This window comes from Podarcis melisellensis (genome assembly GCF_964234715.1).
Source record: "Podarcis melisellensis genome assembly, chromosome: 2".
Taxonomy (NCBI): domain Eukaryota; kingdom Metazoa; phylum Chordata; class Lepidosauria; order Squamata; family Lacertidae; genus Podarcis; species Podarcis melisellensis.
Genome location: NC_138529.1, coordinates 121,173,273 through 121,199,393, shown reverse-complemented (window position 1 = coordinate 121,199,393; position 26,121 = coordinate 121,173,273). Strand labels below are relative to the sequence as shown.

The 26,121-nt window shown below is 46.8% G+C and overlaps 1 protein-coding gene and 1 long non-coding RNA gene across 2 annotated transcripts in view; one reads left to right on the top strand and one right to left on the bottom strand.

Annotated features, from left to right (window-relative positions):
* LOC309365361 overlaps nt 1-26,121 on the top strand; it is a 115,274-nt gene that overhangs the window by 25,221 nt on the left and 63,932 nt on the right. The gene's annotated exons all lie outside the window — the stretch shown is intronic.
* Nucleotides 12,957-26,121, bottom strand: part of LOC309364689 (uncharacterized protein) — a 35,470-nt gene continuing 22,305 nt past the window's right edge. The window contains exon 3 of the mRNA XM_081902460.1: nt 12,957-14,783. Coding sequence (XP_081758586.1) covers nt 13,213-14,783 — 1,571 coding nt within the window. The 3' untranslated portion in view covers nt 12,957-13,212. The remainder of the gene's footprint in view (nt 14,784-26,121) is intronic.

The following is a 26,121-nucleotide window of genomic DNA, read 5'->3' as shown; positions in this document are numbered from 1 at the left end:
AGTGAAGAAGGAAAATATACCATGGATGTGTTGGAAAGATATCTCATTATACATCAGCTCCAGGGCGACATCCCACAAAACTGTTGTGATGAAGATTTTCCCATCAATGAATTTCATCAATATGTCAAAAAACTGTTGTATAATGAGTAGTCCATTTACGAAAAAAGTCATTTCCCCGTAGTAAACAAATACATGCACTTGCCTCCACTTGTGGAATGGAAGACGAGGCATGTATACTGCATTTGTATGCAGCCCTGGGATGCTTTGTGAGATGACAACACAGACACCGCTCTTGATGAGCACGGGTGTCAAGCTCTTCAGGAACCTCTCTCCATTGTTGGTGTCTGGTGCAAGGAGGCCAATCAACGTCCATCGGAAGTGCTGGAGCAGCTTGACAATCCCTGGGTACAGGGCTTCTTCTTTGGGGACCATCCGGTAGAAAAAAGGGAAATGCCTCTTATCATTCAGAACATGAGAGACAAAAGCATAAGTGACCTGGGAAGAGAAGGAAGATTTGTATCTGGTTTGATTTCAAATCAAAGCCTAAATATTTCTAAGCCCAACATGAGATTGGGAAGGTCTTAGGAAGGAGGAAGGTCTAGTGCAAGGACCCTTTGGTGGGAACAGTGATTTCCTTGAAGGTTGTGGCAGCCGTAAAGAAGGGAAATTTGATGCTAGGGATCAACAGGAGGGTAGTTGAAAATAAGACTGCCAATATCATAATGCTATTATACCTCTCTCCATTCCTACCTGTGGGATTTTATAGATGCCCAACACGTTTGAAATCTGGATGGAGTTTTGAGAGTCGGACCCTTCGAGAACAGCCAGTAAGTTAGTCCGTTTCCCACAGCTGTAGTTTGGAAAGTTCAGCTGCCCAATGGACAGCATGTCTAGCAAAGCATCATAGGTCACCCTTCCATCAAAAAAGTTCTCATGGATGCTGTAGCCCAGGGTGATGTTGGGTAACAGCTTTTGATTCTGGTTGATCGCTTGAATGGCATACAAGAAGGAGAGGAGCTGCCAGTACTTTGTGGGTCCTTTCCTGGGGGGAGAAATTGTATACATGCCAGTACTGACCAAGTGATATTTCTGTTCTACCTCTAATATTCAGCTCTACCTCTCTTTCAAAAAAAAATCCTGCAGAAACAGCCCCAAGGCTCATCTGTTCCAGCATTCTCAAGGCGGCCAACCAGATGCACATGGAAAACTGAGAAGCACAGGAACTCTTCCCCTACTTGAGATTCTCAGTTACTGGTACCCAGAGGCATAGTGCCTGTGACAGGGAATGGAGAACATAGCCATTGTGACTGGTAGCTGCTGAGAGCCTAATCACCCCCCAAGTTTATCTGCCATTGGGATCTCCTTATGTTCTTAAAGGCAGGTACCAGATCATGAGAAAGGCCCCTGAAAGTAACTGGAGATGAGTTGGATCTCATGGAAATGGTAGCAAGTGGAACACCAGGAACTCCATCCCCACAAAAGGTCTTACCAATAAAAGCTGGTGGAAGGACATTGGCTAAAGATATGAGGATGAAACATAGTGTTTGTGGCAGAGAGGACCCCACTGATGAGGTGGTCTCCTGGCCTGAAATAATGAGGTGAATCTATCTCATCCCTTTCCAAAGACAAGCGGCATTTTGTCTTCAGTTTCCCACAGTCCCCATAAGGCAGTAGAAGCAGCAGAATGAGGACCATCTTTTTCCTCCCAGGAATGAGCATCTCCCTTACAAAGAATTAGAAGTCTTTTGTTGTGGTCCTTGCAAGATGCAGTAACTTTCTTCTCACTAATGGAGCCCTGCAGAGGGGTCACATCTGAAGTGGAGAGAAGTCAAGCCAAGCTCATTCTGGTGCAGTTATCCTCTGTCTTAAATCTCAGCCCCCCCCCCCCCAAGTTTTGGGTGGCTCAGGAAGCATATATCTGCCAGATATATCCATAACACCTGCCTCTTTGGAAGCAAAAAAAACAGCACACACTATCATTTTGGTAATTATATGGAGAAGTAGGACCACCTCTGCAAGTTCCTAGACACTTTATGCAGCTCCACTTGCAACTGCTGGGCTGAAGAAAAACATGTTTGCGAAAACTCCAAGATCTGCCTCCAAACTGTGAGATGCAAATGCCAAAGATTGGTGAAAAATACCAAGATTAAGAGTTAGAAGTTACCTGAACTATTCTACATGAGCTCTGGCAGAATCCCTCGCCCGCCAGCCCTGCCCCCCGTGATGCTAACACAGGATAGGGCTATTCTGATGAATTTGAGAGGTGAACAAGGGAACTGAAATTTCACATAAAGACAGAGGTGATTCAGCAGATTTTTTTGTAGGTTTCTTGTTTTGTTTTTGTTCTTGTTTTTATTATATACTTTTTGGTCTTATCCTGTATTTTTATGCTGTGAACCACCCTGAGATCATCGGGTGAAGGGCGGTGTAGAAATTTAATAAAGAAACAGACAAACAACACTTGGAGTTCCAAAGAAAGCATTCAACAAGGTGCCTCCTGGGTAAGCTTAGTAGTCATGGAATAAGAGAGGAGGTCCTCTGGTGGATCAGGAATGGAAGTTGCAGGAAGCAGAAAATAGGTTTAAGTGGATAGTCCTTCAAATGGGGGGTATGGTGCCAGATGTTCTTGACCAAAATCTCACAAGGACAATCTGGCTACATCATTTGGCACCAACTAGAGATTCTGCACCAGACCCAAGGGCAGCCCCAGAAAGAGTGCATTGCAGTAGTCCATCTCCAAGTTTTCCATTACTCCAGTGGTCACAAACAGCCATAGAGGACACGTGGGTCTCTAGTGACAAAGGTGTATCCAAGAGTACCCCCAAACTATGCACTTGCTCCTTTAGAAGTGGGAATCATCCAAAAAGCCTACAAATTGTGTGTCAAGCTCCGGTGTTCCTGTCACTCTCTAAGTGATGAAAAACCAGACAAGACAAGAGCATAACATTGGGTCCAAATAAGCCACAACTCTATTGTTTACAGATGTGAATGGTTTGGCATCGGCATTGCATATAGCCATTTATTCCACCCCAGGCCATCTGCTGGGGGTTCATCTAAGGGTAATCCACACCTGCCCCCCATGACCTACATCAAGTAGGGGTAAACACCAAGGGGCCCCTGTTGGAGGAGTGCTATGGCCCTAGCCCCCACCTGGGCATCTGGACAGAAGCAACTCCTCACAGATCCCTTTTACAGGATACCCTTAACCAAGGAGTGGTGGACAGAGGAGATGATGAAAAACGTCTGAAGAGGAGTAGCTCGGTCGTGCGGAGTTCTGACACCAGGCCCCAAATATGGCAGCTGACAATGTTCATAGGAAGGTCTTAGTATGGAAATAAGACATATGAAAAGGGGACGGAGGGTGGGAGATCCAATGACAAACTGGGGAGGAGGCCTGGGCAGGCCCCAAGTTATCCACCCAGGGAGCGGGGCCAAGCCATGCCTATTGGCTGGTAGGGCCCACCCCCTTTGGAATGCCTGCACCTAAGCCTGGCACAATTGGTCAATCTGCAGGCAGGCTGCAACCCTCCCCAGCAGGCACCAAATTGCGGGCGTGGACTTGGTTGGGCGCAACACCGCCTGACCATTAAAGGTAAGTGGACTTTGAAGGATTTGAACACAGTTTATTGGATCTTATTGAGTCCACTGCTGCAACCAGACACTGGTCACAAGCCTTCACAGACTCTCCTGTTATGGAGAAGGAGAGCTGTGTGTTAATGTAAAGGTGTAAAGACCCCTGGATGGTTCAGTCTCGTCAAATGTGACTAAGGGGAGTGGCGCTCATCTCGCTATCAGGCCGAGGGATCGGGTGTTTATCCACAGACAACTTTCCAGGTCATGTGACCAACATGACTAAACCGCTTCTGGTGCGATGGGACACCTTGATGGAAGCCAGAGCTTGGGACTTGGGACACAATATACAAATGGCAGATTGGGAGAGGTTATGGAAAACAGATTTGAAATTTATGGAACCTTGTTCACTGACATAAAATTATATGAAAATGATGTACTGGTGGTATTTGGCTCCAAATAGAACGAGTTCAAATACCTGCTGGAAATGTAAAGAAAAAGAAGGTACCTTTTCTCATATGTGGTGGATGTGTAAAGTAACTTAAAATTTTCTGGGAGATGATATATAATGAATTAGAAAAAATGTTTAAAATAACTATTGTTTAAAAAACCAGAAGCCTTCTTATTAGGAATTACAGTTACTGAGATACCAAAGGACCAGAAAAGATTGTTTATGTATGCGACAACAGCTGCACGGATGCTACGAGCCCAGAGATGGAAGGAAGAACCCTGACCAGAGAAGAATGGCAAACCAAGTTGATGGACTATGCTGAAATCAGCAAATCTCTTTGGAGGTCTACCTTTCGTGGCTGTTTCAGACCTGCGAATTAGTCTTCAACACTCTCCTCTTCTTTCTTAGGAGAAAAGTGGCCTATAGTGAACAGTGGTTCCTCCAAATCTCGATCAGAGCCTTCAGAGGGTCGCATAGAGGCCGTAGCACTCTTGAAATCCTCTGAATGATCCAATTCAGTTTCAGATTCAGATTCAGAACCTTCATTAGTGGGTGTGGGCCTTCGCTGTTGTTTATCCTCAGTCTCTTCACTGTCCTCAGGATAACATTGGAAAATTCCCACATTCTCCCCCCACTTGGCTATAAAGTAACTAAAAATTTATGCAAGACGATATATAATGAATTGGAAAAAATGTTTTTAAAAAACTTTTGTTTTAAAAAAACTAGAAGCCTTCTTATTAGGAATTATAGGTACCGACATACCAAAGGACCAGAAAAGATTGTTTATGTATGCGACGACAGCCGCACGGATGCTACTAGCCCAGAGATGGAAGGAAGAAATAACCCTGAGCAGAGAAGAATGGCAAACCAAGTTGATGGACTATGCTGAAATGGCAAAAATAACTGGGAAGCTCAGAAAGCAAGACCATTGTAAGCAGGTTAAAACATTAGCAGGATTTTAAGCACACTTGTAAATTGAGACTTCCGGGTTAGCGCCAACATCTAATGGCGGATTCCCTCCGATCTCCGGAGGGAATCGGCTCAGTAGGGATCGGGTTCTGCCGTGCCGGCGACGCGGGGACCCTTAAAAACCACAGGTGTGGATGCCTGTGGACGTGGTGACTCGGCGGGCACCATTAGCGCCCCCCGACCCGCAAAGGAGCCTTTTTAAAGGCTATGGAACGGGGGACGGGGAGCGGCGCGGTGCTGAGAGTCCTCTGCTTCCCCTGCTGAGCAAAGGCGCATGCCATGGACGGAGAGCGCTGACTTTTTCCTTTAAACATTCGGACTAAAAGCATCAACCCGTGAGTAATACGGAAATTGGACTTAAAAGGGAAATTCTTTCTTTAAATTCGGTACGATCGGGGGAGGTGTAAAAAGGAAGTCCGTATGCGCAAATTGATTAGGCGTGACCTTGCTGATTGGTTTACGATCCCAATCAGTCATTTACAGCGTCCAGCACACTTCCTTCTAGCTGCGCAAACCTGCTGTCTCTTCAGTCACGCCTTAGCAGAGTAAACACAGCGGTGAAAGACTGCCGCTACTGCCGCTTCCGTTCTCCGGGCAAACACAAACAGATCAAGCAGTTTGTGAGTCCAATTAAACAGCTCTTTATTAGGACATTTCTCAGAAAAACAGTCCTGGGCTTCTTTCAGCCATGGCAGCCATTACAAAACTGCGTCCGTCTCTCTCAAAGACACAGAGGGAAGAGAGAATAGGGAACAAGCTCCTCCCAGCTTTGAATCTTTCCGTCAGATGGTGACGCACTGCTCGGAACACTTAACCTGTTAAGTTCTGAACTCTTACACCCCCTCTTACGTCCCTTTCTGACAAGACCTGTGAAACATCTTCAGCAACATCCTGTGAGATCAATCCCTTCCCCAATGCCTTGCGCCCTCCCTTGGCGTTCCTGTCAGGCAACTGTGGAACAACCTCACAACTCTCAGATTCGCACTGTGCGAAACTTACCCACGCACCTGTGGCCTGATACCTCTCAGGTGGAACACCCTTCGTTGTGCGACTGGACCGCCTGGGCACAAACTCAGGAGTTTCCCCGGACTCCCCGTCATCAGGAGGTGTGTCCTCTGCATCACGGTATTCCCCCTCTGACTTAAAGCGTCTTCGAATCCTCTCCATTACACTCACAGGAGAACTAGGCTCACTCTTGGGCTCTCTTTTTACAACTTGTGGAGATGCCCCATCCAGCTCCTGACTTTGGTCAGCGAGCTGATCGTCAGCCTCTCCTTCCTCCTCATCAGAACTGTCCTCTGGATCAGAGACATTCTGAAAGAACATCACGCTTGGCAGGAGTCTTTGACCCTTCATCCTGCTCACAGAACTCAGCGTGTTTACTGATCAGCACTTTACTCTGATCACCTGACGGGTAAGCAAATCGCCATGCACATGCCGCTGGTTCATACCCACAGAAGATCATTTTCTGGAACTTGGCTCCATCTGGCCCTTGCAAAGCCTTAGGCACCGGCACAACTGCAGATAAACCAAACATACGCAGAAAATGGATCTGGGGTTTCCTGCCATGCAACAAAGAAAAAGGTGTGTCACCTACCAGTGAATTGTAGACACGATTCCAGGTGAAGCACACACATCTGGCCGCCTCCAGCCAAAACCTTGGAGGTAACCCAGAATCTGTAAGCATCACCTGTGCAGCCTTAACCAGAGCTTCACGTCTAAGCTCTGCCACCCCCCTCTGTTTGGGAGAAGTAACTGTGTGACGTATCCCTTTCTTGTGAAAGAACTTCAGCAAAGCAGAACCAGTAAACTTAGCATTTCTGTCACTGGTGACTGCTTTCACCCTGGTGGAGAACCTTAGTTCCACCTCCTCAACCCAGCTTCTGATCAGCTGTGCTGCTTCTTCCTTGGACTTGAGACCGTGTGTCCAGGTGTTCTGTGAAAAACTGTCTTGCATTGTCAGCAAAAACCTGGCCCCTCCCAAACTTTGTTCCTTCACAGGACCGAACAGATCTATGTGTACCAGCTCAAAAGGTTTTGTGGTTACCCTCTCCACTTCTGGGTAACTGCACCCTTTTACCTTTGCCTGTCTGCAAGTGTCACAATTAATGGCACTTCCACAATTTCTAATCTTACACCCTTTGGCAACCTCAGGTAACGTCTGCAAGTCCTCTAGAGGACTATGAATTGTCCTTTTGTGCCAGGCACAAGCACATAAAGCATGAGAGGGAACTGTAGCACGCAGGGCTTGTGCTTTCTCAACCTTCCCCTCACCCCCCAGAGACGTTTTAAGAATGAAAAGATCATTCTGTCCCTTTTTCACTTCGACAAGCCGTCTCCCTTCTCTTGAGATTGTGCAGATATCATTCTGGAAACAAACCTGAAACCCCTTTTTTAACAAATAAGGGACAGATAACAAACAGTGATGCACCCCTGGAACGACGTAAAACTCCACCTGTTCCTGCAAAACAGAAATATAGGCATTAGCAACATTAGTTATATTTGCCCTTTGTCCATTTGCGAACTTAATAGTCTGTCCATCTGGAACTGCCTTGCAATTCCACATCTCGACTGCAGGGGTCTCTGGAACCATGTTGCGGTTAGCTGCTGAGTCTATTACAAAGCAAAGCTTAGAGTCTCTCACACAGCTGTCCTCAAACAAAGCCATGCTTGCAGTTGGTTGATAAGGCTCTTCCTGTTGTTTACCCCGTCCGCTTTGTTCAGATCCACACCTGCCTGCCTTGCCAGGCTGGTTGCCATGGAAACCCGCCTGGTTCCCATGGGAAGCGACCTTGGTAACACCCTGCCCCGGCTCTCTGCTCCGGTGGGGGCAGTTTCGACGCAAACGTTCAGTTCCAGTGGAAAAACACTGCCCGGGGCTCCTCCCTGCTAGCCTGGCCCTCCTTCTTCCGGAAAAACGCCTCCTGCCAGCCACGCCCCCTCTGAAGCTCCTCTCCGCTCCAGCACTTCCAGTGGAAAGTTTTTTAAACTTGCCTTTGGAACTCTTCGCCCCTCCGACCTGCTCACCAGCGCTCCTTGAGGCTGCTTGAGGAACAGGGGCTACTTGTCCAGCGTCTCCAGGGCCCTGGCCCCCTGCTGAAGTTTCACACAAACTTTTCAGCACATCCCAGGCAGCCCTCGCTGACTTTACACCCTCCAAGTGAGGTTCCAGCGATGCGTGTACGCATGCTCTCAGCATATCAAGCTCTCTTTGCATTCTCTGCTGGCTATCTTCAGGCAAACTTTTGCGTCTTTCAGCCAGCCTCTTGCCTCCGGCAGCTCCTCTGCCTCACAACGCTGACTTCAAAGCATTCCGGCAGCCTCCAGCGACAGCTTTACGAGCGGTGATTAGGCCTCCATAACCTATGCGCAAATTGATTAGGCGTGACCTTGCTGATTGGTTTACGATCCCAATCAGTCATTTACAGCGTCCAGCACACTTCCTTCTAGCTGCGCAAACCTGCTGTCTCTTCAGTCACGCCTTAGCAGAGTAAACACAGCGGTGAAAGACTGCTGCTACTGCCGCTTCCGTTCTCCGGGCAAACACAAACAGATCAAGCAGTTTGTGAGTCCAATTAAACAGCTCTTTATTAGGACATTTCTCAGAAAAACAGTCCTGGGCTTCTTTCAGCCATGGCAGCCATTACAAAACTGCGTCCGTCTCTCTCAAAGACACAGAGGGAAGAGAGAATAGGGAACAAGCTCCTCCCAGCTTCGAATCTTTCCGTCAGAAGGTGACGCACTCCTCAGAACACTTAACCTGTTAAGTTCTGAACTCTTACAGTCCGCCCCCCCACCTTGCAGATACTCTAAAGCAAGGACCAGATAACTAAAGTTGGGAGAAACATCTTTGCCTTTTTGGAAGGAAAATTAATATTTTCGCAATTGGACAGTACAATTGATTTTGCTGGAGGATAAGAATCGGCTTAAGCTAAAGTGCAACCCCCCCGGGACTCGGGAATGATCTGTGAGGGAGCCTACTGAAAAGATACGGACTTTGACAGCTGTCAAACTAGCTGTCAAAGCTGGGAAATAAAAGGAAACGTTGTTTTTTGTGACTCTGCTGGCTAGATTTTCTTTTTTGGATACAAATTGTCGGGAGTAAAGGAAAATAAAGACGAGGACTGGAGAATGCATTCTATGGCAGACTAGTTTCCTCTCCGATGGAGAGATGGAAGGGAAAAGTCACCTCTACTTGTCCATGTTAGTTTCTGTTTGTTGCCACTGTGCAGTGCTTGGAGTCACAAGACTCTGTTTTGCATTCCAGAGATTCCATACTGTTGGAAGTCTCACGGAAGATGGGAGACGGATGTAATGTTTACTGGTTTCCTGTTCCTTTGTTGTTCAGTTGCTCTCTGCTTTCACAGAGAGCGCATGTATATTTCTTTTCTGTCTTTGTAGTTAGAAATAAAACGCTCTTTGCAATGTAGCACATACTATCTCGGATCCTTCCCTGCGTGGTGGATACTCTGCGTAATGGGGTAACGTGCTTGGAGCCTCATCAAAGACTCAACCGGAAGAGTTGCTTGGTCGAATGCAAGTCTGACAGTCCACAGCATGTTCAGAAGCAGAGAGAGAGAGAGGAGCTGAACAGCTAAGGGAGGAGTTGCCCAGGTACGAGATAATGACAAGGGAACCCGAAGGGAGGGGGCAGCTAGTTGAGATGTCACTTGAGAGTGTGGGGAACCCCCCTCACCACAGACTCGGAGGTCTGAACATATCAGAGAGCAAAGAAGTCAGAGGGAGGGAGGAACTTCCCATTGGCACCTAAAATGCTACGGAAGTCGGAAGGAGGATTTAGAGCAGCCAACTGCCCCCCTTGCAGAGAGCTGTGTATTTCTGCTTGCAACCTGATGCTGTAATAAAAGGACTTCTTATCTGTGATGTTACCAAAGGGAGAGAAGAACTCTCCACGCCTGACACAACATCACTCTTCCCACTTCCCCTTCCCTTTACTTCTCATGAAAACTCAAGGCATTTGTCCAAATTTCTCCTTTGAGTCCACTAAAATGGAACCCATTTTTGAGAGGAACGCGAGGTGACATCCTGCTTCTGATTCAGTCAATGAATCAGTCAACCCCCCAAAAAATGCTCTCCACCTGATTCAAGGCTTCTCCAGACACCCTGCTGATTCAGCATTCATCCTGATTTACTTGATTATGCGGTGCTCTTTAATAATAATAATAATAAATTTTATTTATACCCTGCCCTCCCCGGCCAAGGCCGGGCTCAGGGCAGCTAACAAGCAATAATAAAAACAAGTTGAATGAATACAACTTAAAAACAAAATTAAAATACAACATTAAAACCTTAAAACCTTAAAATTCAGCCTCGTCACAGGAGGAGAAAGGGAAAAGAAAGAGGGGTAGGGAATCATTTTTTTTTTAAAAAAAACAATTTATTCAAAGTTATAAAAAACATATTTTCCAAAAACATATCCTTATTCCGCCCCCATTTTTCCTCCCCCCACAAAACCCATCCCCCCACCCCACCCCACCCGACTTCCCTCAGTTCCAGTCTTTGGTTTCTCCAATAATGCTATTTTCTGCATGTTACAGAGTTGTATAGATCCTCCAACTGTTTAGCTAATTCCTATCAGTAAATTTTTTTTAAAAAAAATTGTGGATGTTTATTCAAAACCTGCCAAAGAGTCCAGTTCGCTTTGTTGCGTCTTCAAATACGTGTGAAAGGTTCCCATTCATCCTTAAAGTCACAGTTATCCTCGTCCCGTAGCTTATGAGTCAATTTTGCCAGTTCTGCATAATCCATCAATTTTTCTTGCCATAATTCTTTAGTTGGGATTTCTTCAGTCTTCCATCCTTGTGCTACCAGAACTCTCGCAGCCGTTGTCGCATACATGAAGATGTTTTTAAACTTTTTTGGCAGCTAACAAGCAATAATAGCTCAGGGCAGCTAACAAGCAATAATAAAAACAAGTTGAATGAATACAACTTAAAAACAAGATAAAAATACAACATTAAAACATTAAAACCTTAAAATGCAGCCTTAACAGAGGAGAAAGGAAAAAGAGGGGGAGGGAATCAAATTGACTCCAAGCCAAAGGCCAGGCAGAACAACTTTGTCTTACAGGCGCTGCGGAAAAAAATCAGATCCTGCAGGGCCCTGGTCTCATGAAGCAGAGCATTCCACCAGGAGCTGAAAATAGAGTTGAAAAGGCCCTGGCTCTGGTTGAGGCTAATCTAACTTCCTTAGGGCCCGGGACCTCTAGGGTGTTGCTATTTATGGACCTTAAGGTCCTCCGTGGGGCCTACTGGGATAGGCGGTCCCGTAGGTACGAGGGTCCTAGGCTGTGAAGGGCTTTAAAGGTCAAAACCAGCACCTTAAATCTGACCTTGTACTCCACCGGGAGCCAGTGCAGCTGGAAAAGCACTGGGTGAATATGCTCCCATGGCAGAGACCCCGTGAGGAGCCTCACTGAAGCATTCTGCAGCCGCTGGAGTTTCTGGGACAGCTTCAAGGGCAGCCCCACGTAGAGCGAATTACTGTAGTCAAGCCTGGAGTTGGCCGTCGCATGGATCACTGTGGCCAGGTCGGGGTGGGAAAGGTAAGGGACCAACTGCTTGAATCCTTCCTGCAAAAGATTGACTGGAGGCACACTCTGATTTCGTAGGTTCCAGTTGCCCCCATAGGCCAGGACCATGAACTTAGGTGCTTATCAGTTGAAGCTGATGCTGAAGTCCTGACTGAAAATGAGTATGCTGCAACTGAGAATGTTATGATTGTGGAAAGTGGCATTTAAAAATCCAAACCTACAAGGGGGTAAATAATGCAGCTGGCTGTAAACACAGCTGAAACACAATCTCATGAAATGTTCATGATGGTGAAAGTTGTGGTCAGTTTCACTATGGTGCCAGTCCACCTTCAGTGAGGCTGATGGGCCTTTCCTCTCTCCTACAGGTCGCTAATGGAAGGTATTTAAGCATCTCAGGGTGGACTCGTTTTATTTTCTGTGCTGGAAACAGCTGAGAGTTTAGATACAGCAAGAATTAGAAACGTTGTTTTCATTCAGTGGAGGGCACTTTTTCATCCCAGTGGTGATCGTGGGAAATTCTGGAATGTCCTCTCCTTCCTGGCTGCCATTTGTGAAATCAATCAGGACCCCAGGCTCTTACCCAACGTCACCCTCGGCTATGACATCTATGACCAATATTCTAATCAAGGATGACTTCTGATGCCCTGCTAGACCTGCTCTCTACTGGGCACGCAGACATTCCAAACTATGGCTGTGGGAAGAGGAATAACCTGTTGGCTGTTCTTGAAGATGCTGAACCTGATATTTCTAGACATATGTCACCTGTGTCAAGCATCTACAAAATCCTACAGGTATGGCTGGTTTGGTGTTAAGACGGAGTTGTGCCTCTTCCATGGGCTTTTCATTCTTTCCTTTTTGGACTCTTCCAAAGGTGAGGGTGGGATGGAACCTGGAAGCAGGAGCACTCAACACTGGTGTCAGATGCCCTATGCCACCCCACCACTGCTTTTAAAAACCATGCTGCTTGTTTATAATGCATTCAAAACACAGTTTTTTGAGTAATGTAGCCGAGTTCCTAGTCTAATATTCTGGGATGTGATTCAGTCCCACAAAATATTGAGAGTCTAGAGGCATTCCTGGAAGACCTCCTCCCGTTCTACACGGTCAGCATTTTGTCTTGTTCTTTGTGTGTATGTGTGTGGGACTGTAGTTGTTCAACTGTCTGAGATTTGTCCTGGAACCACAGCAAAGCACTCACCTCTCCCTTTGCATCCTGGGCAAGTTATGGATACACTGTTCCTACTATTCATGATAAAAATCAGTTCCCCTTTTTTCTACCAGATGGCCACAAAAGAAGATCCCCAGAATCTGGAGATTGTCCAACTGCTCCTGAACTTCAGATGGATGTGGATTCCCATATTGCATGGGAAAGTCCTTAAAACAATAAGAATAATTGATTTATACCCCGCCAGAAACGTACTCGGAGCCAATGTAGGTCTTTCAGAACTGGTGTTATGTGGTCTCAGCAGCTAGTCCCAGTCACCAATCTAGCTGCCGCTTTCTGGATTAGTTGTAGTTTCCAGGTCACCTTCAAAGGGAGCCCCACATAGAATGTGTTGCAGTAGCCCAAGCAAGTTCTCAACACCAGCCCCGTTAGCTAAAGTGGTGCTTCAGGTTAAGAACAGTTTCAGGTTAAGAATGGACCTCCAGAACAAATTAAGTTATTAACCTAAGGTACCACTGTATGAGTTCTTTGATGGCGGTTGAGACCTGCCCTCTTTCTGAAGCTCTTCCCACATTCCAAGCACTGATATGGTTTCTCCCCTGTATGAATTCTTTCATGGGAAGTGAGACTGCTGCTGTGACTGAAGCTCTTTCCACATTCCAAGCACTGATACGGTTTCTCCCCTGTATGAATTCTGTGATGGGAAGTGAGACTGCTGCTGTGACTGAAGCGCTTTCCACATTTCAAGCACTGATGGGGTTTCACCCCTGTATGAATTCTTTGGTGGGAAGCGAGACTGCTCCTCTGACTGAAGCTTTTTCCACATTCCAAGCACTGATAGGGTTTCTCCCCTGTATGAATTCTTTGGTGGGAAGTGAGACTTTGGCTGTAACTGAAGCTCTTTCCACATTCCAAGCACTGAAAGGGTTTCTGCCCTGTATGGATTCTTTGATGGGAAGTGAGACTTTGGCTGTGACTGAAGCTCTTTCCACATTCCAAGCACTGATAGGGTTTCTCTCCAGTATGAATTCTTTTGTGGGAAGTGAGATTGCTGCTCTGACGAAACCTCTTTCCACATTCCAAGCACTGATAGGGTTTCTCACCTGTATGGATTCTGTGATGAGAAGTGAGATCCCAACTCAGACGAAAACTCTTTCCACATTCCAAGCACTGATATGGTTTCTCCCCTGTATGGATTCTTTGATGGGAAGCGAGACTGTGGCTGTGACTGAAGTTCTTTCCACATTCCAAGCACTGATAGGGTTTCACCCCTGTATGAATTCTTTGATGGGAAGCGAGACTGTGGCTGTGACTGAAGTTCTTTCCACATTCCAAGCACTGATAGGATTTCACCCCTGTATGAATTCTTTGATGGGAAGCGAGACTGTGGCTATGACTGAAGTTCTTTCCACATTCGAAGCACTGATAGTGTTTCTCTCCTGTATGAATTCTTTCATGAGAAGTGAGACTGCTGCTGTGACTGAAGCTCTTTCCACATTCCAAGCACTGATACGGTTTCTCCCCTGTATGAATTCTGTGATGGGAAGTGAGACTGCTACTGTGACTGAAGCGCTTTCCACATTGCAAGCACTGATACGGTTTCTGCGCTGTATGAATTCTTTGATGGGAAGTGAGACTGTGGCTGTGACTGAAGCTCTTTCCACATTGCAAGCACTGATAGGGTTTCTCTCTTGTATGAATTCTTTGGTGGGAAGTGAGATTGCTGCTCTGACTGAAGCTCTTTCCACATTCCAAGCACTGATAGCGTTTCTCTCCAGTATGAATTCTTTTGTGGGAAGTGAGATCCCCATTCTGACGAAACCTCTTTCCACATTCCAAGCACTGGTAGGGTTTCTCTCCTGTATGAATTCTGTGATGAGAAGTGAGATGGGTGCTCCGACTGAAGCTCTTCCCACATTCTGAGCACTGATAGCCTTTCTTCCCACTGTGAGTTCTTTGATGGGAACAGGAACTCTGACTGGAGCTCTCTCCATACTCCCAATTTTGATATGGCTTCTCCACTGTATGGATTTTGTCATGGTCTCCCCCATTCTTCATTTCCAATTCATCACCACCTACAACAAAGACAGAAACTTATTAAATCCTTAGGAAGAAATGGAGCCCCCAATTATGGAACAATGCTAATGAACATTTGTGAAAGAGGAAGAACAGAAGGTGTGAGGTCTTTCTACAGAGGTCATGGCCTTTGTCGACCAGCATTCACAGACATATTTTTGAGAACCAGAGGTTCAGAAAGTCTGGCTTTTTTCTAGGATGGATTTTTGTTGCCACAATCATGAAATCAACTCCAACTCTAACATTGGTCTTCTCTTTTAAAAAACGGGCAGAGGCTAAAACAGAAACCCAAACCAGACAGAAATTACCTCAACTTCCCTAACAACTCTGTGTGTGAATGTTGCCCCCAAATCGCTATGGAAAGGGTGACTGTCACTCCAGAAGGCCGTTTTTTCAGTTAGGTCTGTTCTCAACTGTCAAGTGAGAGAGAGGTTTTCTGTGAGAGCACCTGCTGCCTGTTTTATGCTGCTATGGGCCTCAGAAAAAGTCTGTAAAGTCCTATATATATAGAAGCACTTGTAATTCACTCTTCATACCTCATGTAGCAGTATTATTTGATATTGAATTATTTTGGTTTTTTTAGTGTAGCTTATTGTCTTGAATAATGAATGGGATAAATGTAGAAATAATCTAAATCAATAAAGAATATATATAGATATACTAGATATAAGCAAATGTAAACGTCTTTTAGTATATCAAGTAATGTAATGTGTACTGTTTAAACTCTAAACAGAGAATCTTGTGGAGTCTTTTCTATGAGAAAATAGCTATGTTTCTCAAGGGTCAAACAACCCGGGGCAATTTCCACACATATAAATACTACAGAAAATGGGTTTGGGTCCCACAAAATCCAGAAAACCACGGATAATCTAGAAGGACAGGTGCAGAGTTGTAAAATGACATGTTTTACCTCAGAAAGTAACATTAATAGCAGCTGCATGTGGAGGAGCGGACATGCGAACCCAGTTCACCAGATTACGAGTCCACCGCTCTTAACCACTGCACCACACTGGCTCTCCTTAATCTTAATCTAAGTAGAACAACCACAAAGAGCTCCTGAATAGACAACCAGCTATGTGATGTTGAATGCTCTCTGTTCTCTCCTGCTTCTCGTTTTTGTTTTCCAGTTTAAACCAATTCATGAACCCGGACTCATACACTGACCATTAATGATGAACCACATGTTATAGCCATTCCAGCAAATTTATTCTGCTAGTTTTGAGATATACAAATGACATGAGACGACCTGGTCTACATGTTTGTGTCATTTATTATTCATATGTTCCTTGTTTTTAAAAGGAAATAAAAAGTTATTCCAAAGAGAAAGGAAAGGGGCGACACACAGCATAGGCCCTATCTGCATTAAAACTGCAAAGCAGCATCACATTACTTTAAAGAGTCGTTGCTTCTACTGCTGTGTGATGGAGCGGTAAGTTTTTTGACATTGGTAGGGCATTCAGATCATGGCACCGGTATTAGACCTTTTGAGCTGCCAATACATCGTGGTGGCCGGGGAGCTGTCATGTATTCCTGGCTCAAATTCCCTGCAGATGGCAAAGGCGCAGGCAGGCAGGCAGGCAGACAGGCAGGTGGGGGAGCCCAGAAAGGTGCTCACCTTCTCAATCTCCACCCGCCTGCCTGCCTCCCCCCACCCCCAGGCTGAGCAAGCCCCAATACCTCTCTGGCTCCATCCCTCCATGTCCCCATCTCCCCTCCCCTAGAACTCACCAGATCTCTCTGAGAGCCCTAGAGAGGAGCACTCAGAGATTGTGAGGAGGGATGCAGGAGACAACCTGACCAGGTCAACCGTCCATCTTCCCCCTTCCATCCTCACTAGCTTTGCAGGATCCATCTCTTTCATCCTTCCTGAAGAGTCAAGGAGCCAAAACAAGCTGCAGGGTCCTGGGAGACAGGAAGAAGCAAAGGGAGCCTCAAAGACCCACAAATGGTCTCCTCCCAACCGTGAACCCGTTCTTCAAAAGATCAGAAATCAAACTTTGCAGGCATCTGCTTGGCTCAAACAGCATTCAGGCTAAACCTCTACATCTTAAATGGTGCCCTTGAAAGTGACTATCCAGACCTCTGGCTCCAGAAGGAGAGTTATAGACCAGGGGTCAGCAACCTTTTTCAGCCGTGGGCCGGTCCACCGTCCCTCAGACCATGTGGTGGGCCGGACTATATTTTGAAGAAAGAAAGAAAAATGAATGAATTCCTATGCCCCACAAATAACTCAAGAGATGCATTTTAAATAAAAGGACATACAGTGGTACCTCGGGTTACATACGCTTCAGGCTACATACGCTTCAGGCTACATACGCTTCAGGTTACAGACTCCGCTAACAAAGAAATAGTACTTCAGGTTAAGAACTTTGCTTCAGGATGAGAACAGAAATTGTGCTCCGGCGCCACAGCAGCAGCGGGAGGCCCCATTATTATTATTAGCTAATGTGGTCCTTCAGATTAAGAACAGTTTCAGGTTAAGAACGGACCTCCGGAACGAATTAAGTACTTAACCCAAGGTACCACTGTATTCTACTCATGGAAAAACCAGGCTGATTCCTGGACTGTCCGCGGGCCGGATTTAGAAGGCGATTGGGCCGCATGCAGCCCCCGGGCCTCAGTTTGCCTAGCCCTGCTCCTGACAATGTACTCCAAACCTGCCTGGTGTTTTTACACGAGCAGAATGTGTGCTTTTATTGAAAATGCATCTCTGGGTTATTTGTGGGGCATATTCCCTAGACCAGATATAGTTTGCTATATAGTTTGGTATACAAAGTACGTCCTGGAGGCTGACCTCAGTATAAGGAACCAAACTGATTAAAGAACGAAAAAAGCTGAGCTACGTTAGGAAAGCGATCCAATAATAAGAGATCTGGCTCTCATCGCCCTGCTAAAAATGTAGCGCTTTCTGCTTGGAGAAAAGACACAGTAGCGATGCTGGCCAAGAGGAAGACCCCCCTTCCTCCTCCTCCTCCTCCTCCTCCTCAGCCCTTGATCGAGACTCCAGGGCTCTCTCTGCAGGCTCACCCCTCCCCCCCCCATTTGGCGCCCCCCAGGCATGATCTGGCCAGCCCCCCCCGGCATCCTCCCCCGCAGCCCCTTCTCCCCATTGCACCAGACTCACTCCCAGGCAGCTCTTGCAAGAGAGAGAGAGAGGGGGAGGCGGAAGCAGCCCCTCCGCTTGCAGGCGGGAATGGCGAGGGAGGGGCTTTGCTCGGGAGGACCTTGCCCCCCCCCACGCCTCCACTTCCTGTCCTCTCTAGAAACCCAGCTCTGTGCCTTTTAACCCTTGGCAAGCCGAGCACAAGCGGAGGACCGCAGGCAGGAGCCCAGGAGGAGCCGCTAACCCAGAAATATTACCTGGTGTTAAGAACTTTGCTTCAGGATGAGAGCAGAAGTCGCGTGGTGTCTCAGGTTAAGAACGGTTTCAGGTGAAGAACGGACCTCCGGAACGAATTAAGCTCTTAACCCGAGGTACCACTGCGTATGCAACCTGAGCATAGATAGCAGGGCTTCACCGCAGTAATACTCCACTGCATTAGTCACTGCTTTGAATCCAGCACAGAGCATGTATGTCTTTGTGCGTCCAACTTCCATCCTGCTTCCAGCTCCACCCACTCAGACAACTCTGGCTTTTGTTCTCCTACCTGGCGGCTAGGTGGAGGCAGGGAGGCCCACTCATATGTTCTACGGCACAGGGCAACTTCTTTGGTTGTGCCAGCCATGGCACCACTCAAAATCAGTCTCATTCACACATTAGCATGACTAAAAAGGTAAAATAAAATACTCAGGAGTCCGACTGGTACAGAAAAAGGGTTCTTTACTTACAATTAATTCATTTTAACAATAATGGCCTTGGATCCTAAGCCTATGTAGCAAATGCATAGTTTGGGGGTACTCACTACAGACCCACGTGTCCTCTATGGCTGTTTGTGAACAGGAATAGCCTGACCACTGGAGCACTGGAAAACTTGGAGCTGGACTGCTGCAATGCACTCTTTCTGGGGCTGCCCTTGGGTCTGGTCCAGAATCTCTAGTTGGTGCAACATGATGTGGCCAGATTGTTCTCGCGAGCTTTTGGCCAAGAACATCTGGCACCACAGCCCCCCATTTGAAGGAACTATCCACTTAATACTATTTTCTGCTTCCTGCAACTTCCATTCCTGATCCACAAGAGGACCTCTTCTCTTATTCCATGGCTACTAAGCTTACTCAGGAGGCACCTTGATGAAAGTGTCAGGGTGTCTCTCCCCCACACAACATGACTCCAGCAGTTAATTGTGGTGGTCAGGTGGGATTGCTATGAGGAATTATGGAAAATGTAGCAAGCCATTGTGTCAGCAATGAACGCATTGGTTTGACTGGGCTTGAGCCATTTGACATGATTTCTGATCAAATCCCACAAGCCTCTGCACCTCTGCCATTTTCTCACTGCCTGACAGTCACGTATAGCATGCTAAAACACAGACCAGTGGCATCACCAGGCGTCCTCAGTACATAAAGACAGAAAGTAGCTTTGATGTAGATTTTGTTAATCTTTAGGTCGATCTTAAGGGCCAGGAAGAGAGTCCACAAGGAGATGGTGCATACTGTCTTTCTTTCCTATGGGTTTATGACCTCTGGGTTTCCTAAATGCATTCCTCCTTGGTTCCTGTTTATTTAGCTTAACCACGTATGCATGCTCAAGTAGGAAATAGTTTTTTGAAATGCTCAGAGGAAATCTGATTGGTTCTTACAAACGCTGTGTTAAGAGTTCTTTTGTTAATACAGTGGTACCTTGGGTTACATACGCTTCAGATTATAGACGCTTCTGGTTACAGACTCCACTAACCCAGAAATAGTACCTCGGGTTAAGAACTTTGCTTCAGGATAAGAACAGAAATCGTGCTCCGGTGGCGCAGCAGCAGCACGAGGCCCCATTAGCGAAAGTGGTGCTTCAGGTTAAGAACAGTTTCAGGTTAAGAACGCACCTCCGGAACGAATTAAGTACTTAACCCGAGGTACCACTGTAAAAGGGACCTGGGTCAGGTGTGGCAGATTATTATTGGCACTTCCTCCCAAAGTCTTCTGAGTAAATGTCAGGCCGCATTTGAGCGGCTAAACCCCGTCCCCAAGCCTCCACCTGACTGGTTGGCTACCTGGGAGCGTAGTGTGGCAGTCGGGCCAGCTGGGCAGGGGCCGGGACGCCCCCTGCCGACACGGGAAATGGCTCCCGCTCACAACTCCTCCCCTCTGTAAGGAGGAGAGGCTTTCTTAAATTGTGGTGCCCAGAACTGGACACAATATTCTAGGTGTGGTCTGACCAAGGCTGAATAGTACTGCTCTATTTAGCCTCGGTCAGCAGACACATGGAATACTGTGTCCAGTTCTGGGCACCACAATTGAAGAAGATTGTATGCGCAGAGGAGAGCGACCGAGATGATCAAGGGTCTGGAAACAAGTCTCAGGAACGGTTGAAGGCGTTGGGTATGTTTAGCCTGGAAAAGAGGAAACTGAGAGGAGATGTTATAGAGCACCTTAAATATCTAAAAGTCTGTCCCGTGGGAGATGGAGCAAGCTTGTTTTCTCTTGCTCTGGAAGGTAGGATCAGGTTCAATGGATTCAAGTTCCAAGGAAGGAGATTCTGAGTAAATGTCAGGAAGAACTTTCCAACAGTAAGAGCTGTTTGACAGTGGAACGGACTCCCTCACCTCGGAAGATTGTGGACTCTCCTTCCTTGGAGTGTTGGACAGCCACCTGTCATGAATGAGTTAAGATTCTCCCATTGCAGGGGTTTGGACTAGATTGCTCTCCTGGCCCTTCCAACTCTACGATTCCCTGAACAAACTAAGCCCAGGAAGGATGGAAAAAAGCTTCAGTGATAAACAGAAATCCCACAAGAGAGGAAGAAACCTTCAGAAGGATGTTAGCGTAGAAAATGTGGAAGATTGTTCAGGAAGAGAGCTCATCATAGGGACATCCGTGTAAAGAGAAAAGATGATTTACTTGCACACCGTTTTTAAAAAGATGTACTTTAAATACTTCGTCATTGATTACCGCACCCCTTTTCCTTCCAAGCTGTTGCTGTTAGAGATGCATTTTTGTTACGGCTGTATGGGAGATAAGCAGGTATTAGCTTACGTTAGGAAGCATTTTTTCTTATACAGGTGGGAACCATTGTGCGAGCGATAGATTGACGTGCATGTGCAACCCACACATCGTTTTTGGCCGCAGAAGAGGGGGGACGACATGGGCTTTTGCACGACTGCTGCTGTGCAATGACCCAGAACGCAACCCCCGTGCAAATGGAGAGTTGCCTGTACAGTGGTACCTCTGGTTGCAAACAGGATCCGTTCCGGAGGCCCATTCGCAACATGAAAAGAGCGCAACCCGCAGCATCGTGTCTGCGCATGCACGAGCGGCGAAACCCAGAAGTAACCCTCTCCGGTACTTCTAGGTCGCCGCAGGACGTAACCTGAAAGAATGTAACATGAAGCGGACATAACATAAAGTATGACTGCGCTTAAGTTGTGTTGTATTGCAGAAATAAAGTTATGTTTGGTGTGGATGACTGCAATATAAAAGAATATATTGGTCCTGACCCCAACGAAAGGTGCATTGCTATTTAAAATCCAAGCTGACCTTTCCACCCTATGCTGGCCCACGTCAAAACAGGGCGGCTGCTTCTCTGTGTTCTTGCAAACATGTTTTCTCCAGCTCTGCATCTGCTCCTCAAGCCACAGAGAGACTCCAGAAGGTTGCCAGGGCGATGCTTCCCCGCCTCATAAATATTCTTATTTTCCCCGGGGATTTCTCCAGAAATTCATAATTTCTCGCCCTGAGTCTGAAAAGTCTGGTGCATAAAATATCCCCTGTCTTGTCAATTCCCTAAACAGCTGCAGCCGGTGAGAGGAATAGAGCAAAAAGCCTACATCACAAATGAAAAGTGGCTGTGCTCTTACTTCTTTCCCTCGTGCTTTTAGGACACCCAAAACAGGCTAGTTTTAAATGCCACCACAAACATATTTTTTCAGGGTGACAGGTTGTGCACAACCATCTCATCCCCCTGCAATCCCAAGGGATGTGTTAGAGCCCCCCAACCTTCCAGGTGGCCCCTGAAATCCTACTTTGGTTTAAGAGAGGGATGAACCTAATATTGTTTTCAGGGTGGGTTGCTTGAACCCCCCTATGTGAATTGTCCCCTTGACCTATGTGGCCCCTTCAGCCCCCATTTTGGATTAAGGGCCCAAAGAACCTGAACGTTTTGCTTGGGATGGGCTGTGAGCACTCAACACAACCAACTCATCAATTCTTTTCTTTTAATAGTTTTTATTTGATTTTGCAAGTATAAGATTATAACAATACAGCCATACATATCTATATTTAAAGATCTCTCCAAATCTTTGAACTTCTCACCTTCCCCTCCAGTGGTTTTCAACTGCATAGTGTTCAATAGTCCATGTTTTACATCACTCCGTTTTCTCCATAGCAATTGCTACATTACAAGTGTTATTGCAATCCTGCTAATGTTTTCATCTGCTTACAGTGGTCATCAACTCATCAGTTCTGATCAGGAGGAATGGGTTTTGATTTCCCCCAATCTTCCACATGCTCCCTGAAACTTCCCCCTATTTAAAATTATGGGCCCAATGGAGCTAAACATTTTTGTGGGTTTCATGCTGTCTATAAGCGTCATCTGTTGCATGTCCCCACAAACATCTATGGGTCCCAGAAGCACAAGGGTCCTGAACACAAGGCCCATAAAGTTCCCACACCACTTTGATTGCGCGACGCACCCTGATTGCTTCCTGGTGTCTGCAGTACCGATGGCTCCCGCCTCCTGTGATTCTCCAATACAGTTTTGGAAGTTCCAAACAGCTGTAAAAGTTCTAAACAGTTCTATAAAGTTTATAAAAGTGAAATCTTCAACAGAAGCATGGTGTCCAGATCAAGGGACGTAATAGTCCCACTCTATTCTGCCTTGGTCAGACCACACCTGGAATACGGTGTCCAGTTCTGGGCACCATATATTAAGGTAGATATTGATGAGTTGGCAGGTATGGGGTGAAGGGTAACCAAGATGACCAAGGGCAGGGAGGAATGGGGGAGACCACCTCTCCATCCTGACCCTCCCAGGGAGGAGGAAGAGAAAGAAGACAGTATAGATTTACAACAGGGGTTTAAGGGAAGTCACGGCTCAGAGGCAGATGAGGGGGAAAGTTGGGAAATCATCGGAGAGCCAGAGCAACATCTGGCTGACACATCATTAGAAACCATTCTAGACCCACCATCTCCCAGAACCCAGCGAGCCTTGAAAGTAGGAGAGCAAAGAGCTCAAAGACAGAGGGTACTTAGCAGCACCTGCAGAGGAGGTGATGATGAATGAGGAAGTGAGAGAGCCGGGGGCTGGAGATTCACTTGGAGAAATAACAGGAGTGACAGTGGACATCCTTGTTCTGTTCCACGACTAATTACAAAATTTTGGTAATGTGAATTCCCTGTGATCTATATCTTCCAATGTTTTAACAATTTTTCAGCCAAATCCAAATTTCATAACTACTTCCATTAAGTTGGTTGGTTCTACATGATCAAATGAGGGTAAAGATTTTTTAAACTGAAACATTTTTCAAGAATCTCACTTCCCTACCTTCTTGAAAAATAATATTTTAAGAATCAGATGCTATTTTTAGTTTTTGCTGTCAGGTGCTCCTTTGCGTTCAGATCTGGTCTCAGCAAAATAATGTAGCATTTGGGAATGAAGATGCAGCCCAGGAGCCCAGCACTGGAGGCCAAGATGGAGAAAACCTGCACAGCTACCATGTATTTCCCCTTGGTGCTCAGGTAGGTGGGCACAAAGGACACCCAAACACTGCAGAAGACCAGCATGCTGAAGGTGATCAGCTTGGCTTCATTGAAGGCCCCAGGCAGCTTCCTGGCTAGGAAAGCCACTGTGAAGCAGATGGCCGCCAAGAAGCCCATGTAGCCAAGGGCACCATAGAACATGGCCACAGACCCTTCGTTGCATTGCAGGATGATCTCCCCAGGCTGGGAGTGCATGTCAGAGTCCGGGAATGGTGGCCAGATCCCCAGCCAGATCATGCAGATGACAACTTGGACACAGGAACAGGAAATGACAATGGAGTTGGCCAGACTCTTCCCCAGCCATCTCCTCACTGAGTTCCCTGGCTTGGTGGCCAGGAAGGCCAGAACCACAGTGATGGTTTTTGCCAACACAGAAGAAACAGCAACAGAGAAGATGATGCTGAAGGCTGTTTGTCGGAGAAGGCAGGTCCCTTTCCTTGGCCTCCCAATGAACAGGAAGGAGGACAAAAAGGAAAGCAGGAGGGAGACCAGGAGGATGTAGGAGAGGTCCCGGTTGTTGGCTTTGACTATGGGAGTTTCGTTGTATTTAATAAAGATTCCTAAATCAAAGCTTGTGGCTAAGGACCCCAGTAGGGCAAGAGAAAGTAGGACAACCCCCAGAGATTCTTCATAGGCTAGGAAGGTGATATGCTTGAACACACATTGATTTCGGTTCTTGTTTGGATGCTGATTTTCTGGGCATTTTTGGCAATGGTCTGCATCTGCGAGAGAGAGAGAGAGAGAGAGAGAGAGAGAGAGAGAGAGAGAGAGAGAGAGAAATGTCAAGTAATGTCTAATACGCTGGATTTGGCCAAGCCCTGAGCAGTATCTAGCCTCTTGGGAGAGATTCACTTATAGAAGAAGTCAGTCTTAGCCACAGATCACTACAGGTATTTAATTAGGTTTTTCTAAACATTAGCTCTACCCCAAAGAAATGTGGGACAGATTCCAGGGCTGGAGATCCCCTGCTTGGCTTCTGGCAGGTTGGGCTGCTTGGAGCCCCTATACCAGGGCCAAAAGGAGGATCAGGGGTCTGTGCAGAAGTCTAATATCTACCCTAGGTCCATAAAAATCTCCCTCCTTAAGGACCCCGGGACAGTTAAGTCTAGTCAAAGGCAACTATGGGGTGCAGCGTTCATCTCGCTTCAGGCCGAGGGAGCTGGTGTTTGCCCACAGACAGCTTTCTGGGTCATGTGGCCAGCATGACTAAACCGCATCTAGTGCAAAAGGACACCATGACAAATGCCAGAGCGCACGGAAACACCATTTGCGTGGCAAGTCCCCCCATGTGAAATGAAGACTAATAACACATTATGTAAGGTTAATGGGAGTAAAAGGCCACAACTTTATTGATTACAGGAATTGGAAGGTATTGGCCTTAGGCATTAGCTCCTATTGACTAACCGGCATGGTGACCGGGAAGGGTTATCCACCAGCCATGGGAGTCCTGTTGAAGTACACCAACTAGGATCCCACGGGTGTCACCGTTCGGGGCCGTGCCGTAGGCCCTCACCTCCCTAGGTTTCGGACAGGGCAACTGGACTACCCTTTTCATTGGGGGAAGGTGATGGCGCTTCCTCCCCCCCTCATTTGCATAACAATTACCCCTGCCAATGCCTAACCGCCAATACCGAGGAAATTGTGACGTTTTGCTATGAGGTAGGCGAAAAAACCAAACGGCTGAAGTGCGCCAAGTGGAAAAATTCCTACCAGGCCCCTTGCGGCGACCAACCGAAGTCCATAGCAAGGTCAAAGCTAGCTAAGCCTAAAGGGTGGGTGGGATGGGAAAAACCGGTCAGCTGGAACGGGGCAAAGAGGGCGGTCCCCGGGTACGCCGGCCTTAAATGGGTTAGGCCATGCCTCCACAGCCCGCCGATTGGCGGGCCAGGTCGTAGACACGCCCGGGGATTCCCTCGATCTTGCGGGGGCTAAGAGCCAGCCCCCGCGTGTGTGGGAGGGGGTGGGCCCGCAACCCTACCTCCTTCCCAGCTCGGAAGTAGCTTTACTTCCCGCTGCAGTGACATCTATCCTTCTATTTGCACTGGTGTCCTTTCGAACTGCTAGGATGGAAAAAGCTGAGACAGAGAAACGGGACCTCAGCTCGTCGCGTGGTTTCGAACTGCTGACCTTCCGATCAGCAAGACCAAGAGGCTCCGTGGTTTAGACCTCCCTCTTCACATTTGATCAAAGGTATTTTTGGGAATGAGATTGGGTAGTAGGACTGAGGAGTGGGATATGGGTGGGCAGGCATTTAGTGATTGACATGTTTATATCCTCCTTTACTATATTTATATATATATAATGTTGATGATACATTTTAGAACAATATCACAAACTATAATAATCAAAACAGATTGATGATGATGATGATTTGAATCACCCAGTTCACTCCCACACATGAACCATACCAGCCTTCTCCTGCCCAGAAATGGTTTTGAGAGATTCCTGACGGAACCCTTCTCTCTTCCCCAAGGCCAGCCTTCCCCTTGGATTCAC